Source organism: Aythya ferina (assembly GCF_964211825.1).
Source record: "Aythya ferina genome assembly, chromosome: 1".
Classification (NCBI taxonomy): Eukaryota; Metazoa; Chordata; class Aves; order Anseriformes; family Anatidae; genus Aythya; species Aythya ferina.
In genome coordinates this window covers 31797859-31813227 of record NC_140296.1, presented here as the reverse complement: position 1 = coordinate 31813227, position 15369 = coordinate 31797859, and the positions used below count along the sequence as shown (strand labels likewise).

The window sequence follows — 15369 nt, the reverse complement described above, 5'->3', positions numbered from 1 at the left end:
CAAGTGCACATTGCCGGCTCATGGCGAGCTTCTCATCAACCAACGCCTGCAGGTCCTCAGGGCTGCTCTCAATCCGTTCTCTGCCCTGACTTTATTGGGGCTTGGGATTGTCCTGACCCAGATGCGGCACCTTGCACTTGGCCTTGTTGAACTTCATGAGGCTCACACAGAAAGCCTACCTTTTGTGTAAATGCAGATAAGATGATCAAGGAAATTATTCTCAGTTTAGGACAACCAAGAACAGCTGTACCGAGTTATTGTAAAGCTCATAAATGCATGCTGAATTGGAGTTATATAGCAGCAGTAGCAGATATTCATGAAAGGAGTTTAGGACATAGGACATGTATAGTGATTCTTCCTCTTGCATAATTTTATAATATTCGGTAGCTGTTGGACTTTAAGGACTTCCTAAGCTGAAGGTTTGGGGTATTGTTTTACAGCATATGATGCATCTATTCTTGATGTTTGATAATCAGTTCCTTGGTTCCCTGAGTTCTTATGCTACACGAAATATCTAATAATACATTTTCTCCATGATTTTGTAGAGTCTGAAATGGATGAAAACCTAAATGGACTGCTTAGATTCTTTCTCTCTCTCTCCTCCCCCTTGGTATTGTCAGTATTTTTGCATATAATGCATTTTGTCTTCTTTCATGTGTCAGATTCCTTCTTGAAGTTGTTAGAAACATAATTTAAAGGGAATATGTAGATTAATCATCAAGTTATATAGATGCTATGTATTTACAGACATGTGTCTTCCAAAATTCCACTTTATTTTTATAGCACTGATAAGTAATCCTACATTTGTGCAATCATCAGTATATATTTTAACTCTTAGGCTGCTGAAATACTCTCAACAGATAACTAATAAGAACTTGGGATATAGGAATTTCTGGTATGTTTGTATGCATTAGCTAGCAATGTTTGGTGACATGATTTGTTTGCCCCTACATTTGTGTGTAGGATATTTAGGGATGCCCAGGGTGTCCCACTTGCCTTCTTCATAGATACTTCTCTAGGTACTATGGTCCTTTATTTTATCTACCAGCCCTGTACTGATGCCTTGGATTACCAAAGGGCATCTCAGCTGGCACTAGATAATTCAGCATAAGTAACAACCCAAGGTCTTGATTTTGGGAGGGGAGAGCGAGAGAAAATTCAGGGGATTTCTGTGGTTGGTAATATTAAAGAAATGAGTAATGAAAATAAATGCTACATTTATCAAGATCAAGATTTCCAAGAGTCTTCAGCAGTAAATGCAGCAGTTGTTGCATAGTGGCATTTCACAGCACCTGGTTACAGGTTAGAATCAGTAATGAGCAGGGAGGAAGGACAGACGTGAAGTGCAGGATTTTGGGTGCACTTTGCCCTTACTTAATCCATGTTATAATGTCATGCTAGCTAATAGGAAATAATCTGGTTGGGTGTATTTGTGCAAATAAGATTTCTGAGTCTACTGAAACCTGGAAATTCCTGCAGAATGCTGATTGTTGTTGGAGCCAGGGTTATATTATGATTTAATGGCTTTTCTGGGCTTCATTTGATGACCTGGCCTAGAAAAACATTTTGAAGTAATAAAGCGTCTGTTTGGCTCCAAACTAATGAGAGAAGCATTGCTCTTTGCATTAACTGTTCTTTAGGAAGAGTCGTGGATAGCTACTAATAAACCTTATTAAAAAGCTTAAGCATGATTGAGGGAAATAGAAAACAGAGAAACTATTCACTTCCATGTGAAGTGCATATATCAAAAAAAAAAAAAAAAAAAAAAGGCAAGCCCAAAGGGTTTTTGCCTCTCTTCCATGTGACTTGCAGCTTGCTGCACTTCAGTTACGCTGCCTCTGAGATATGTTAAAGTGCAGCTCAGTTTAATGAAGAAGCGGGTAGGACAAATCAAGGCTAGAGACTATTTACAGCAGAGACTGGGTAAGTAAATGCAGATGTAGATAAGTGCTTGCTAATATTGTGCAAATGTTTTAATATCTAGCCTGTAGCATTTAAAAATATTCAGAGGTGATGTTTTTTGGTGGTCCTTTCTTGGTCCTTTCTTTGTTTTATTTAAGCAATAAGCAGGTGTGGGTGGTAAATGCAATGCAATGGATTTATATATGAGTGGTAGAGATTTTATTTTATTTTTTTCAGACTTCCTCCAAGAAAATAACACAAATAACTTCCCTTTAATTTCTTGTAGTTATTTTGTTTTAAATCCTTTGCTGTGAAAGTAACTGCTTCATCTATTTTAGTGCATTGCTCAAAATAATTTCAGTGGGAGTTAGATGATAGTTTCTGGTGCTTTACTGTTATTTTAATTATTTTTCTACTAGTGAGGGAAAGGGGGAAACAGCTTCTACTCTCTGAACCTCCTAGGTAAAGCATTTTCAGATTTCTAGAATCTAAATCCAGACCACTGAGAACTCCACAGCATCAACTTGCTTCAGGAATTCATTCAACTGCTCTAGTAGGACTGTAGGATTTGATTTCAGCTGTTGTAAGCTTTTGTTTTCCATGTCTTCCTATAAAGATTTGTATGTGTTCCTAGACCGAGACCTTATACAGAAAGTTCGGGTTTAATGTATATATGTGTAATACTCTGTAAATGTAATGTCAATATATAAGTTAGAGAAATATGGTGAAAGCTTGTGTTATTGTTTTTAAGACTTTGAGGGTTTTTGTTTGTTTGTTTGTTTTTTTTGTCTGTAGTAATTTGAATGGATCTTGCAGTTGCTATAATGCTGTTATGAACTAGGACTGCAATCTTAGCAAATTAGTAATTTCTAGGACATTTCTTTTACTTGTTTCAGTGCTTTTTGCTTGAGTATTTAAGCCTTAGTGCATCAAGAAAGAGCCACGAAGGAGGCATAATCAATTTACATTGTAAAAAACTGTATTGAAGCCCAATTTGAATCTTGGGAACTGCAGAAGGAAAAGCAAACTTTTTCATTGTTGGTAGGGTATTAAAGAAAATGTTACTTTTAAGCATTCAATAAGTTGTGGTCTAGGATGTTTCTTCCTTTTGCTTCATCTCACAGTTTACATTAAGTACTGTACTCTATCATGAGCTTTACTATTTGGAATCATCAGAGTGCAAATCTTTTCCAGATAATCACTCCATTCAGGAGGCTAATATTGTGTGCTGAGAACAGGAAAGAAATGGAGGACTGGATAAGCTCTTTGAAGTCCGTACAGTCCAGGGAACACTATGAGGTAAGTTGATAACCCTGTTGGTGCAACCTGTTCTAGCTCAAACAGATCAAGCTACAGGACACAGAACTAGAGCAGTCCACCCTTTTTAGTGTGAAAAGTGTATTTGATACCAGAATGAAGCTTCATGTTAAGAGCAGAATGAAGGCTTTTTATGTTACTTTTGTTTAGTAGCTTGGAGGGAAAGCAAGCTGAGTATCCTTTTGAAAATGCTTTTCGTGAACATTGCACTGTCCCCTCTAATGTGGAACCATAGGTAATTTCAGTCACCGTAGCTGTGTTCTGTACTTGCAAATTTGTCTTAACTTCTCCTTTACTAGACCGCACAGTTTAATGTGGAACATTTCTCAGGGATGCATAACTGGTACGCCTGCTCCCATGCCCGACCTACCTTCTGTAACGTGTGTAGAGAGAGCCTCTCTGGAGTCACTTCCCATGGCCTGTCTTGTGAAGGTAAAATAAACGCTTTCTTCCCCCTGTTTATAATGCCATGTATAAATTACTGACAGTTTTAGGCAAGTAATGATTCTGAAAATAATGGGTAAGGAAAAAAGCCTGAAGGGAGAAATCTGTTCATGTGAGTGGCTTTCTCTTGGAGAGAGTGAGTGCTAATGATATGGCTCACCCTCTTCGTGCTCTGGGTGCCTTTTTCTAACTCAGTTCAGTAAAAATGTTTCATTCTGAGGCAGCTACCAGTTTGGAATGTGCTTGCCTGAGTGGAGGGCTTGCAAGGATTTCTTTGATATGTACTTGAAAAATGCAGATGCATAACAAAATAGTCTTACGTGTTTGCAGAATCGGCATTCCTCAGAAAAAAAGAAGACATACTGATAGTTTCTCCCCCAAGTATATAAAGATTATTAACACTTTGTTCCATGCTGTGGAGAGTTTTCTTGCTTTAAAGATTCTGTCATTCATTGAGGGAATGGGGATTTAAATGCCTTTGCATTTGGATGGAAAACAGATGAAATCCATCAGAAACAAAAAGGAGACATAGGTAAAACTTCAGCATTTAGCTGAAAAATGATCTAGAGAAAATCTAGAGAAATGATCTTTTACAAATAAATATTTGTGATAAATGTGAAGAAGTTTATATATTTTCTAGTGTGAGTTCTGTAAAAAAAGCAGTGACAAGCCTGCTTGTGTTAGAATAAAGAAGAAAAATGTTATTGTGACCTTATGATATATAAGAAATTTAGAGGCAAGTGTCACTTGATTGCTTAAGTATGAAATATTTAATTACAAAATAGCTAACTGTCCAGATAAGAGTTACTTTTAGTGACACCATTCAAGATTTGAGTTCTGGATACATTACCCGACTGCAAATGCATTTCTCTTATCAATGCTGTTATAATACTGAAAGTCTGTGTATGATAATGTGTATTCAAGAAGTCCTGCAAAAGAGGCATTAACTGACCGTCCTGTATTACCCTTGCTTAAAAGTAACTAACAGTACATTTGTTAAGGAACAGGGCAAACCCATTTCATAGAAATTAAGGTAGCCTATTTACATCCAACTTCCCTGGTGTATGTTTTCCACTGTGTATAAGTCACTTGGACACGGTATTTTCAATGCCTGATACTCGCAGATGGAAGTGCCATGTGCTTAACTAAAATGCAGTTGTATTGCATCTTTGTGCAAATACAGTTATATTTGGTCAGGTAAAGGAGAGGAAAAGCTGTTTTCCTTCTAGGTATGTATGGCTGCAGTGCTTCTAAGTACGGTTTTTATTTCCAAGGAGTTGGTGTTAAATTTACGTGAAGGTACTTTCCTTAATTTCCAGATTTGGACTTTGTCAACTTCCTGCATAATGTATTACAAACTAATGCTACTTTTATCCACATTTCTGGTGCCAATTGATCTTTCACCATTTTATTTTTTTTTTTACAAATGACTATTAATGGTAGACTGGATTAGCTTCCTCTGTCTCGGTTTCATAAACATATATGATCTAGATTGGTTTAAATGTAGATATAATATTCATTTACCTGTAAAGAAGTTTACCTCTTCTTACTCTTTAGCTACTAGTTTATATGTATTTTTTTTCCCTCGTTATTTTTTTTTAAATAAAAGAAGCACTTCACTTATGCATCTAATCTAAACCAGTTGCAGGTTGACTTTTGTACTGAAATACTCTTACTTTGTCCCCCATTCTGTAAAAAGCCATGGTAATCATCCTTAATATCTTCATGTAAAAAGTGTACATTGGTTTAATACAAGTTCTTTCTTTGAAATTCTGATGTGACTGGGCTCGTATTTACTTGCTTCTGTCATCTGCACTTCTAATGCATTTTACCATTTATTTTTTGACTTATCCCGAGTTAGCAATGTATACTGTTTAAAGAGATGATGTAGTGTAGGTATGGAGTCTTCACATTCCCCAGACGTGTTCTGTTCTACTTTTTCTCACTGCAGCTTTAAAAAAAAATGTTTAAATATTCATGCCTGACATCTGAAGCCTCCAGTGCTGCTTTACTCAGGGAATCCATTTATATCTATACTAAATTCAATTATTTGTGTGGTCGTTGATCCCAAGCTTCTCTATTATCTCATGTATTAAGAAGCATGAGAAGCTTCTTCTCAGGAGATATTGGAACTCTTCCTCCTTTCAGTGGTTTGGGTTACTGGCACACCAAGTTATCTTCAAAGTAGCTTAGAGCCTTTGTACTCTTTGTGGTCTGATTCTGGACTGCTAGCTGTAGGCAAAAATAAAAATAAATCCCTTTGCTGATATTCTGCAGCTCACGATATTTCAGAAGATTACTCCTGTAATATTTTATTCTCTTAGACCTGCTGGTCTCCAATAGTACTACAGAATTGGTTTTTTAGCCTGATAGGACAAGCCTCATTTATTTTGGGACTAAGCTAGTGCCTTTTTTGGGGGACCCCTCCTCTGCCAGTAACCTTTGTCAAAGATTGACCAAATTAAATGCAGGCACCCTGAGGATACTTCTGTTAGTTTTGTGAAAGCTAGTGTTGGAAAAGGGGGCATGTTAATGCCTTTGCTAGGGGAACAACTATAGTGTGAACTTGCATCTCTTTAGAAGTCAAAGAATTGATATGAAATGTCACAATAAAGGCATAAATATATATCAAACCATGCTGCATTCTTTTTACTGCTCAAAAAGGAGTTGACTTTTAAAAAAGTTAATTGTATGCAATTGTACAGTGCTATTCCTCCCACTGGTTTCTTCTTCTGTGTCTTCTCAAAAGATAATATACTTTTAAGTGGGTTTTGTGTGTGGTATTGATAAATGAAGATTTTCCTCTAGCTAACTCTAAAGGAATGATCTCCCCTACATTAATCCACAATCTTTAGTAGGACAGCGAAATTGTATATTTTTATCTTGCTTTGGAAATTGTCACAAACAAGCTGAATAAATAGTAAGGCTTTTGTTCTTTATGCTCCTCAGATATTTCTCTTATTCAGAATTTAGCTTGCTATATGCTCAGGAATCAGTCTAAGAGGTTGTCAGGAAATATGGAGATGTATTGAATATTTAGACAGAGAATCCTAAAGATCTACAGATCGCTATCTACAGAAGCTCTTTCAAAGCTCTTTAGCCTCAATTTCTCTGTATTAATACTGCATTTCTATACAAGTCATTGACAGTGAATGCAGCCTTTTTGATTATTCTCAAAGATGTATTTCTCTATGTTGTGTTTTCGTTATCATGACTGAGTCTTGATGACTGAGTATTCCTAATAAGATGGAAATTGCAGTTTAAATGAGATGCTTTCTACTGTGATGAATTGCACAGACAAAACAATGTCGAAAGAACAGTTTAGGATCATAAAGTCAAGCAATAAGGAAATAGTAGGATTAAATTTTCTCAGCAAATGCACTTTGTGCACTTGATCTTTTTTCATTACAACTGCATTTTTTTGCACACAAAACTCTCATCCTCTTAACCGTTGCTCAGGGCATTGCACATATACTGGTTGGGAAGTCATTGTCTCCAGGATTTTTGCCACATTTTTTTCAAAGACTGTAGAATGAATAGTGAGTGCAGCCACCTGGAAGAGAAAAGATGTTAGTAGTTAAAGACTTAGACTATAATAGAAAACTATTCTGTGACTTTGTATCACACTGTACCCCTTTGCAATCCTGGGAAAATCACTTAACTCATATTTTTGATCGAATCCATAGTTACTCGTTTGTTCTCTGGGCAACTAGATTGATAATCTGGGCCTGTATCATAGAAGTGTTGAGTGTTTTTAACTGCAGAAATCAATTAAAGCTGCATTTTGAAGAGACGATACAAAATATATAGTATTGAAAAAACAGGTCTTTGTTGCCTTTTTGATACCGCAAATTAGTGGACAACATTGTCCTTTATCTCTGTATGCTTCACTTACCCCTTTGTTAAAATGGGTATTAAATCAAACCCATATTTGCCCAGTACAGAGAAAACAAAGATGCATTTTTTCAAAAATTTTCATGCTGAATACAATAATTAAAAAAGAAAAAAAAAAAAAAGACCAGGAAGAAATGAATATTTGTGTCTAAAAAACAGTATTTTGCTAGCTTTTGGTAAATGAGGCAAATACCTGTTGAATATTACTACGAATCAGAGTACGGCACAGGTGCATACTTATCAAGAACCATCCATTCATGAGGCAATGAGGGTCCTCTTCTCAAAAAGAGTATTATCAAGTAACTGAAGATTTCACACATGCATATGGAAACTAAATTAAAGTTGCATGACTAACTTGATTTTATAGTCCTTATCTTTGTAATGCAAGTATTTTTAGCAAGTATTTTTAGTATTTTTAGAAGTATAAATTAACTTAGTTACTGGAATGAAAATACTAAAAGCTACCAAGAAACTACTGAATTTTATCCTATAAAACATAGGCATAGACTGCAAATTGGAGTGGTTAGGTTGTTTTCATTCAAGTCACTCCATTTTCACTGTGGTTTGTCGATCCTGTGTGTGATAGTATTCTTGGAAACAAAACAGCAGGTTTCTTGGAATACCCCAAGACAAATCCTTCTGTCTGGACAATGTAAACTCAGGGGTCGTCAGATCAATTTCAAAACTTTGGATTTGGCCTTTGAAGCTGGTAAAGAACAGCCTGGGTGTCTTGTTCTTTGAAGAATACAGAAGACAGTACTCAAAAAATAGGTGTTAGAGTGGTAAGGTTGGCGGGACACTCAATGTCTTATCCTTAGTGTAGTCGTATTGATGGGTGGATAGAATGAAAGGCCTTTGAGGCAGAAGTATTTTATAGCAAAGATCTATGTTTTGAATGCAAGAGCTTATTTGATGACATTCAACAATGTTGACTTTTCTTCATTATGGATAATAATAGCTGCAGATTCAATCACTCTCTGACAGCAGATGTTGGTGTAACTGTGACAACTGTTTGCTAATTAAGTCATTCTGTTGCATTCTGTTGGTTGGCTTTCGGAGAGATCAACTTTATATTCCAGCTAGAAACATTTACACAGGAAATTAAAATTTAAAATAATGTTCTACAAATAGTCTAGATTTGGATTGACTGTTGGTTGTTTTTTTTTTTTTTTTTTTTTTTTTTTTTTTCTCATAATTTAAATTTTATTGGCAAAGCAGTGGCTTAGCAACATCACATATTTCCAAAAGATTTCAGATATAAGACAAATTTGTGAATGGAATCCAATATCATCTGAGACAAAAGACAATAGGGGCTAGTGGTAACTAAGGTTGAGGTTTGACTTAAAATTTCCCTTATACTCTTTTCTGTTCCACGGTGTGTTTTGATGGAAAATTTAATTTATGTCTTAAGAGTGTTGTTTCTAGTAATGTTTGTTCAATGCTCAAAATAATTTGAACTGTTGTTAGATGATACTGGGACTGCAGGGGGTGACTTACAGAAAGTCTGCTTTGAGATTTGTTAAATTATATTGTGCCCACAAAGCGATCTTTAGCTGTCTCTTGACAGAATATTGTCCATAAAGTGACTTGCTGCAGGTCTTCACATCCTTTTGGTGGCTGAGAGGGCAGAAGGTAAATACAGGGCACTGAGGCCTATTTGAAGGGTAGCTCAAGAAGATTTTAAAATTCTGTTATTTTTGCATGCCTTAGTCATTTGGATTTTCCTACCGCCCTTCATCCCTGATGTGTTCTATTTTGATCTGCACAGCAAAGACAAATGCATATCATTTGTGAGTTCAAGGCTGAATTTGATGGCATCTCTTCTCCAAAACATTCAAGTGGCAAAACTGCTAAAGGCCCAACACATTTGAAAATGTAGCTTCTGTTTCTGCGCTTCTCTGACAGCTGAGTTTAGACATGTGGAACCAGCTTGCATTGGCAAACTCACAACAATATGATGCCGAGCTATTTTGAAAATGTGAGCCTATCCTGTTAGTTGAGGAAAATGAGATATTTGCTCACTTTAAGTCAGTGAACACTGCTTTTTAAAATGACCAGGGGAGTTGCTGTAAAGCAGCAATACTCCTTCTTCTGTTTCCTTTTCTTTCTTTGAACTAAACGCATACTGTCACACATCTCCCAGAATACAGATAATGGCTGTCAAATGTTGCTTCCATAGTTTCTGTTCACTTTTTAAATTGATCTGGCAATGGATCAGTGGAATTAAAATGAGAAATTTATGATTCACAAGACCTTTTGTACCATGGCTTAATGTTTTTAATGGTAGACAAGTGATGGGCCAAACCTTTTGATAGTTTCCTGTCAAATATTTGTTAGAAAAAAAAGACTACCACTTCTGGTCTGCTGGCTAGTTCTCATAAACCTTTAATGATCTTTGCCAAAATAATTTATATAATGCATTCCAAATAGAATGATCTCATGCACTTCCAATAAGAGAAGTACCCACAGTTGTGTGCGTCAGTCTGCTTGGTGTAGAGTGATATAATTAAATAGTGATACTAATTAAATTGAACAAAATACAAATAGTTATTAGATTGTCTGCCAGTATTAGATGTCTGAGCTGATTATTACCATTAGTGCATTTTTCATAAATAATCCTGTAAGAAGTCAGGCTCTTCCTCACTTACTGTAACCTCTTGGAAAGTACTGTAACCACTAGTTGCCTGAATAAATAGATCATCACCTAATCCTTCACTTTCTCAGCGTCTGGGAAAACCAGCATAGTACAGTGTGTAAAAGGAATCAGGATACTTTAACCAAAGAAGCAGAGCTCCTGAAGCAAAACTCATCTCTAAGACACTCTCCTGCTACATCCTGTAAATTTAAACCAGATATCTGAGTTGTGTCACTCCAGGAATAGAAAATGCAAAAGCAGAAAGGCATATTAGAGGTATATTATACATTGCATTGCACCTGAAATATGGGGACTGATGTGAATCTGAGGACACAGTTAAGATGGGCTACAGCTAAGCAAACAAAACAGGGTATTTCTCAGCTGCTGAATTTTCTAGCCATTTTTCTAGCAGATGCTCTTAGCCTGGCTAATTACTCAGCTGTAAGGTTGCAGCCCTGAAGGTCTGCAACTGTTGAACTCTTTCAAAAGGTTTATGAAAAACTGCAAAGGCTGCATACAGGATCTGTTACCCCTAAATCCAGTTTAGTGATTATAAACTGGAGTGATTATAAAGTGAATTTTCTTTTAGTTAGTTTGTGTGCAACACTAAGTAACATGTGCTTGGCTGTTTTATGGAATATATTTATTTTTCTAAGATATGTATCACTGAAATACTACAAATAACATAGTTCACGTTTGTGTGTGTATTACAGTGTGTAAGTTTAAAGCACATAAAAGATGTGCTGTCAGAGCAACAAATAACTGCAAATGGACTACATTAGCCTCCATTGGAAAAGATATCATTGAAGATGAAGATGGTGTAAGTACTACTGTTATTTACAGTACTTTCCAACAGCTGTTTCTTCTTAATGGAAAAAAAATGGCTAAGCATAGAAATGTTGTCATGAGACCCAGTGAAGTTAATGGTATGTATTCCTGAATGCTTTTCAAAAATTAACATGGTATTTAAAACAAAAAAGTTATATTTCTGTCTTACAAGTTTAGTATCTGTGGACTCTCAATTGTCCCTGTGGTACAAGATTTTAAAGACCCCGTGCAGAGAAACTCTGAAGCTGGAGAACTGCTTCGAGAATTTCTAATTGCTCTTATGCAAAGGTGGTATTTTATGCCATTACTGGTCTCTTTTGACAATCTGTTTTGTGTCCTCCTTATCGATAGCTATTCTCTATAAATTATAATGGTGAGTGCACTGAGAAAAGCTTTGTACTCTGTTTAGGGACTGCTTACAGAGATGAGACATATCAGTTGTGGATGACTGAGGTGGTACATAAAGCCACAGATATACTCTGCTGTCCTGCCCATTCTGAGTTTTAGTTATTTTGATTGGTTTGTGCTAAGTACTCAGCATTAAGTGAATGGGTACTTATTTATTTTAGGGAGTCTCTAGATTTAACTGTTTGTTTTGTGGTTAGTTACTACTACAGTGCCATGAATAGTTGAGTGAGATGTCTATCCCTTCTTCAGATGTCACATTTTCTGCCTAGCATGTGAACAACACCATAGGCTACCTTGACAGCAGTTGCCTTGCAAGAATTGGTGTCACTCGTGCTGGTTTGCTGCACCTGCTTTTTTGATGAAAGGGAAGAGCTATGGGAAGTAGCTAAAATCCACCTGTAACTGAGACACAAAAGCCTGCAATTTCTATTTCTGAGTATTTAACTTTTGTGACTACTTCTTCACAGATAGCTATGCCTCACCAGTGGTTAGAGGGTAATTTGCCTGTCAGTGCCAAATGTGCAGTCTGCGACAAGACCTGTGGCAGTGTTTTACGCCTGCAAGATTGGAAGTGCCTTTGGTGTAAAGCTATGGTAGGTGCAATGAACCCACATCCAAGTGCCTAAGATTCTGCCAGCTTTATACCTTGCCATTTTTTTTTCTTTTTCATTTCATAACCTTGCTTTTGGATTAAGAAGGAGTGGGCAGCTTGTGCAAACTCAGGTCCCTCTAACGTTCATCGTTCCTCATGACTGTCGTACTTGCTTTGTTTAATTTTTAATACACCCACAGATGCAGCTTTTCTTTAAAAGGTGTTGACATCCAAAGTGGTTTCTCTGCCTTCTCCTAACTGATAACTGAAGGTTCTGCTGCCTGTTCTATATGCTTGATAATCATATGTTAACTTTCATGTCTCTTTTATAAGGGATAATTTGCATTCATCTTTAAAAATATTACTGCAGGACTCGTGAAGTTCTCTTCTTCAGTATGGTCTGTAGGTTGCTCATTGAAATTCTGTAATGTACAGTTGCTCTTTCCCCAAAATATATTTTATTCTTTATTTTTTTTTAGCTCATCTAAAAAGAATGCTAGAGTATGTGTTAGCATATATATGCTAGAGTATAGAAGTGGAAAGCCAGCAGACTTTTTATTGTTGAGGCTTTCGGCATATAAATGTCTAAATCTGTGTATAGGCAGTGGAAAGTTATTGACATCTCCAGAGATTAATTTCAAATCCAGGTGATTTGAAATGTAGGTGATGTGCAGCACACTCTGCATGTGTCTGGTTTTGTAGTAATTATGGAAGAGGCCAATACAAAACACAATTTATGGGACACCAGCTATACCTCTAGCTGGTTTGTCTAGCTTGATATCTATGCTAGCTTTCCTGCAATAGATCTTCCAGAATATGCAAGTGGACTGGGCAAATATAGAGCTGTAGCTTTGCATGTGTACAGGGTGCCTTCTCCCCTCAGCACAGATGCTGGCTGCTGGGAATTTGGTCCTAACTTGCTAGGGGATGGAGGTAAGTGATTCTCTTGAAAGGACAGTTCACACCTGCTATAGGGGTAGCCAAAGATGAAGTTCTCCAAACTTAAATCCTGTGGAACAAGTAACCAGCCTCTGTGGTTGAATGCTCATATGTTTTTGTGCAATTCCACTCTTCAATCTACACCTAAATGTTTTATGTGTTATTATTACATAGATACTGTATCAATTATAGTTTCATCCAGAAATTCCACTGTAGCGTAGGGAAATCATTTTTTCTTTCTTTTTTAGGTTCACACTGCCTGTAAAGACCTGTATCCTCGTAAATGTCCACTCGGCCAATGTAAGGTATCGATCATACCTCCAACAGCACTAAACAGTATAGACTCTGATGGTACGTAGTATTGTAGTGTGTTCAGTGGTAGCTCTGGACTTGCAGTGTCTAGACATATCTGTATAACTAAAGAAGCCTAAAATCGAATGCAGTCTTCAAATTTAGAGAATAGTAGAATTTTCATATAGCTTTTTAGAGGGTAATTTAACCAACAAGATCTTAAAAATGCTTTTGAAAGTTACCCCACTAGATATTTTTTTCCCCATTTTTATTTATGACTCTTGGAAACTTTTCAACTGAATGATCAGAGTCTTTAGACAAAGTGGTCCGATGCCTACCTGACATGCATCACTTGCAGAACGAGCTCTCAAATTCTGGATAACTTTGCTTTATGCTAAATGCTGGCTAAAGTAAGCTAGCTGAATGGCTCAGATCCAAAAGCTGTCTTACCAGGCTAAAGAGCAGAATTGGTTATATGGTCTCTCTGATTTATTTATTTTTATTCTTTTTTTTTTTTTTTTTTTTTTTTTAAGTATAAGCAGTGTAAGAATCCTGCAACACACTGATAAAGAAACCCAGCAAATCTTTACAACTCAGACATACTCTTTTGTGGCTCACGGTAGAGATACATGAGCAGTAGGAGACTGTATTTGAAGGCAGGGAGTGGAATTAATATGGACTATCACAAAATCTAACAGCTTTCTTTTTATAGTTCCTGTTGATGACAAATGTAGACCAACAACTTTAAAACAGTTTAATGACTTTTATTGTATGAAGCTGATAAAAGTCATTGTTTATATTGTATATATGTAGTCTTTTCTATTTACTCGCTCTTTGGGGTCTCAGACCAGAGCATCATGCTGCTATCTATCATTCATGCTAAGAAGGTTTCATATGTGAAAGTATTTTTCCTTACACTTGAACAAATTAAACAAACCTTATTTTAAATAATGCATTATTGTAATATGAAATTATAGTAGCATCCTTTAAAAACGATTTTTATATGTAGCTTTACTATTTGTTCTAGGCAATAAAAATGGCATAGTTATTTTAATATTGCCTGAGGTAAATGTCAACACCTATACCTATGATGTCAGGTTTTAATGAGAAAGCACTACTTCCATGAAGTGGTAATGTTACTGACAGCAGTGTCCATTAGTGCTATTTACTGAGGGCCTTACAGAGAGCCTGCTATAATCAGTTAAGACCTTCATTGATGTTAATGAGCTTTGGATCACAACTGAAGGTCTGTTGTTCAATAATTCTATTATATTCAATAGTATAACTTCAGCCTGGAAAAAAAATCTCATGTAAAGAGCAACTGAGTATGATAACTTATTCTTAGAAAGTTCAGACTTGGATAATCAAGTTCAACCCAGTAAGGTTAAAGAAAAATCAGATTAAAAAAAAAAAATAAACATTTCCAACTGAAATTTGTATGTAATTATGTGATAATCTGTGAAGAAGAGATTTGAGCAGTCTTCTGAAAAGCTAACCTTGTTCACTGTAGAAAAACAATAAAGCTATTGTCTTCAGGATTTTACTAAATCTAGGCACTGAAAATACTTGAGAGAAAAAATGAACTGGTAAATTTTGAGCAATTATGTTTTCCTTAAAGGGCTACTTTTCAGTTTAGTGTTTACGTAATGCATGATAAGATGTACTCCTTTTGTCTTTCATTCCTTTCTTCCTCTTTCCCATGATTTCTTTTTGTGTTGTTCATATTAGAAAGCCTTATTTATTTCATTCTTTCTAACTATGTTCACAGGTTTCTGGAAAGCCACATGCCCGCCATCCTGTGCCAGTCCTCTTTTAGTTTTTGTTAACTCAAAGAGTGGAGACAATCAGGGAGTAAAGTTTCTTCGTCGATTCAAACAGTCGTTAAATCCAGCTCAGGTGTTCGATTTAATGAATGGAGGACCTCACTTAGGGTAATGACCTTGGAAATCTTGAGCAATCCTTTCTGCAAGGAAATATAGTGCAAAGTATAGTATTGTATTGTCCCCTCATTGCTATAATTCTGTCACCAATATCTTCCTATTTAAAATTTGTAATAGCTAACAGAGTCTTAGTACGAATTCTGGTGGTGGAAGGGATTGCAGGATAACATTTTTGTTTT

The 15369-nt window shown here is 36.2% G+C and overlaps 1 protein-coding gene across 7 annotated transcripts in view; it reads left to right on the top strand.

Annotated features, from left to right (window-relative positions):
• The window catches only part of DGKH (diacylglycerol kinase eta), a 173618-nt gene that overhangs the window by 104438 nt on the left and 53811 nt on the right, over positions 1–15369 (top strand). For 5 of the 7 annotated variants that reach the window (XM_084530251.1, XM_084530250.1, XM_084530252.1 and 2 more), the window contains 6 exons: positions 3097–3201; positions 3519–3651; positions 10906–11012; positions 11896–12021; positions 13208–13310; positions 15019–15181. In XM_084530251.1, the coding sequence (XP_084386377.1) occupies positions 3097–3201; positions 3519–3651; positions 10906–11012; positions 11896–12021; positions 13208–13310; positions 15019–15181 (737 nt within the window). Of the gene's footprint in view, positions 1–1858; positions 1924–3096; positions 3202–3518; positions 3652–10905; positions 11013–11895; positions 12022–13207; positions 13311–15018; positions 15182–15369 lie in introns of those variants that run through there. The other 2 variants (XM_084530254.1, XM_084530255.1) reach the window with 2 other exon arrangements.